This window comes from Arachis ipaensis, chromosome B04 (genome assembly GCF_000816755.2).
Source record: "Arachis ipaensis cultivar K30076 chromosome B04, Araip1.1, whole genome shotgun sequence".
NCBI classification, from domain to species: domain Eukaryota; kingdom Viridiplantae; phylum Streptophyta; class Magnoliopsida; order Fabales; family Fabaceae; genus Arachis; species Arachis ipaensis.
Genome location: NC_029788.2, coordinates 127,692,068 through 127,695,388, shown reverse-complemented (window position 1 = coordinate 127,695,388; position 3,321 = coordinate 127,692,068). Strand labels below are relative to the sequence as shown.

The 3,321-nt window shown below is 25.1% G+C and overlaps 1 protein-coding gene across 1 annotated transcript in view; it reads right to left on the bottom strand.

The window, feature by feature from the left end:
* LOC107635333 (vacuolar amino acid transporter 1) overlaps nucleotides 1-2,670 on the bottom strand; it is a 6,577-nt gene extending 3,907 nt beyond the window's left edge. The window contains exon 1 of the mRNA XM_016338794.2: nucleotides 2,446-2,670. Coding sequence (XP_016194280.1) covers nucleotides 2,446-2,632 — 187 coding nt within the window. The 5' untranslated portion in view covers nucleotides 2,633-2,670. The remainder of the gene's footprint in view (nucleotides 1-2,445) is intronic.

The following is a 3,321-nucleotide window of genomic DNA, read 5'->3' as shown; positions in this document are numbered from 1 at the left end:
ATTTAGTTTTAAAATAATTTTATAAATCCTTCTAGTACCCATAAATTTTCAAAGTTAAAATCATAAATACATATTTTTTATTTAACAGATAAAATGAGGAGTTTTAAATACAAACACACAAGTTTATCAAACCAAATCATAATTGAATTATAACAAGTTCATTAATACACATTAATCCATAGTGGAACCCCATAAAATTCAGTTAACTATTTTTCTAGTATAATGCAAACATTTTAGAGCCTCATTGATTTTGCTTTTATATATTTTTGGATAAATCATTTTTTTTAATTTATCAAAAATTTTTAAAATATCTCTAAATTTTATTTTGTTTTAGTTTTGTCTCTAAAATTTTTTATTTACATCAAATATACTTCAGCAGTTAAATTTTCAAAAAATTTAATGACATAATTTTATACTTAACTTATTTTTATTGAATGTTGTCCTTATAAAATTATTATTGAATTGATCATAAATTTTTAAAAAATTAATTATATATTTGATATAAATAAAATATTTTTAAAACAAAATTAAAATAAAATAAAATTTAAACTTTACTTTTTTTATAATCCTTGTTGATTTTGCTTTTAAATGATAAGTATCTTAGAAATAAAAGATATAAAAAGAATGTGGTTGGAATCATATCAAAGGATATATTGACTGAGACACACTATATATTAATTAAAGTACCAAATAAATACTAGCAAGTCGCAACAGATCCTCCCAATTAATTGCTTCTACCGAATTTTACGGTCTATGGGAACAATGAACATATAAAAATGAATAGTCAGCTAAACTAAAAAGATTCCTTCATAGAGAAAGATCCAAAAGAAAAAACACAAAAATGTTGCAGCTAGCTGGATGCTTATTGAATTTTCAGGACAAGTTAAAAAGTGCAATGAGATCGAGATGAGGCTTCATTCACCACTGCCACCCACACACATTATCCTCTACTCAATGGGGACCAATATATCCTTTGAAAATTCTAGACTTCCTCACACCATATATTATATTTAATTAATTAATGTCACAAAAATAAAAGAGAGAGAAAATTTATGGTGGGTAAAATATCATTTTTATCCCTAATGTTTGGAATAAGTCTTATTTGTATCCCTAATATTTAAATTGTCCTTTTGTATCTTTAATATTTGTAAAAGTAATTGGGGAATGCTAGGAGGACAATGACTTTGTTGAACAATATGAATAACCACCAATCAAATAAAATCACACTACACCTCCAAATTAACCCTCTAAATTTTAATATTAAAATAATCATCCGTACACTAGTAAAATGAACATCCGATATATCTATTATTTACATTGTTTAATATTTTCATTGTTTACCTATACTTTTCCAAAGTAATTCGATGTTACCTTGCCATCAATCACACGTTATGAGCTTTAGTTTGAGTTTTGAAAATCTCTTTTTGAAGTTAAAATACAAATGTCTGAGACAGAACCGATAATTCATTCCGAAAAATAGTTCATCAAAAATTGAAACTAAGTCCTACAATATTTACATAATTTATTTTTCTAGGGACATAATTGAACCTAATTAAACATAATTAGTGGGTACAATATTGAAATCAAACACATCCAAGTGAGACCTAATTAAGAATGAATATATCCAAGTAAGAATAATTAAAAAATACAATCTGATTTGTTAGTATAATTGATGGCAGAATAACATTGAATTACTTTTATAAATATTAGGGATATAAATCGAACAATTTAAACGTTAGAGACAAATATAGAACTTACTCTTTGCGGACAAAAATGATCTTTACTCGTTAATTCTATGATATTTATGTGTTGGTATTTAAATTTTATTTAATTTATTTTTTAATAAATTTTAAATTTTTAAAAATTATTTATTTTTATATTTTTAAATTAAATATTAATTTTTTAATTTTTTAATAAATCAGAATTTTTTTTATTGTAGCAATTACTTAAAATAAAACTCTAGCAGTCATTTATTATTTAATCAAATTTGAGTTCAAAAAACGATTCCGTCTTGTACGGCATATTTGTTTTTTTTAATAAAAGATATATGTTTTTAAAATTTCAACTGTAATTTCAACGAAAATAAATGAATTAATTAACAATAATTTTATAATAACATTTTTTAATTTTTTACAATGTTTTTTGATTCGGCAAATTATTACATATATAAAATAAAATTCAAACCTTAAATATTTATTTAAATAAACTAATAAGTTAAGACCAATAAGCCAAGTAGAGTTCTTAAAAAGTAAAAACTATAACTAAGAGCGAATAATAGAAGATTAATGATTGCATTCATTCTCAGTACTAAGTTCTACATGAATTTATGCAAAACAAAACAAACATAATATCCAGATCAAAAGTAAGGTACCAATAATAGTAATTAATGATGATGATTGTGATAGAACAAAGAACGAAAAGAGGGTGAAAGAATGAATAATATACCCGACAAAGCATTGACCCCATTGAAGCAAGTGTTGACGAACGACGCGGTGCCATGTCCATGGCCATTGCCATGTTCCTCATCATTACCAGAATTTTGGCTTATGTCCCCATCTTCTTCTTTTTCAACAATAATAAGTGGTTTGTTGAGTGTACTAATCTTGTCATCTTTATGCATGCCTTCTTCCATTGATTCTTGTTTATTGAGGCAAAAGATATTGAAAGAATTCTAAATCTTCTGTTATTTGTTCTTCTCTTACGACATTATTTATATAGGCACTAGTAGTTGTAGTGAGAACTCAGCAGTGTTGGTATTATTATTATTATTATTATTATTATTATTAAGTGGTAAGATATTACTAGCCAACAAAATGTTAAAAAAAATAGAAAAAAAAAAAAATATCTGCTGATATATATGGTTACGTCTTACGTGTTAGCTAATATATAATTTGTGAAATTTGGGGGTAGATAGCTACAAGCCTACTATGAGCTCGATGCTTGTGTTATTGAAACTCGTCACGTTTTTTGTTTTGATATAGTTGGGTGGATATCTCATTAAGTTCATTGACATGTTCCTAATAAATAATAATACTTTCATCAATAACATTCTGAAAAATATGGTTTATGCTATATATTATATAGTGCTCATGATGATCATGTGGACCAAGTATAGATTAAGTGCCACGTATATATGTGTAATAAAATAACGTTTTGTTTACGTAGCCAGCCACCATTAGACGCCAGCATATTTAGTGTATTATAACCTTGCTCTTTAATTAGTTTAATCTGAAAAAGAAGTAATAATTATGGTAATGGTGAAATTAAAATAACAATCATACTAATTATACATCAAAATCAGTTATAAATATAAAATTAGTA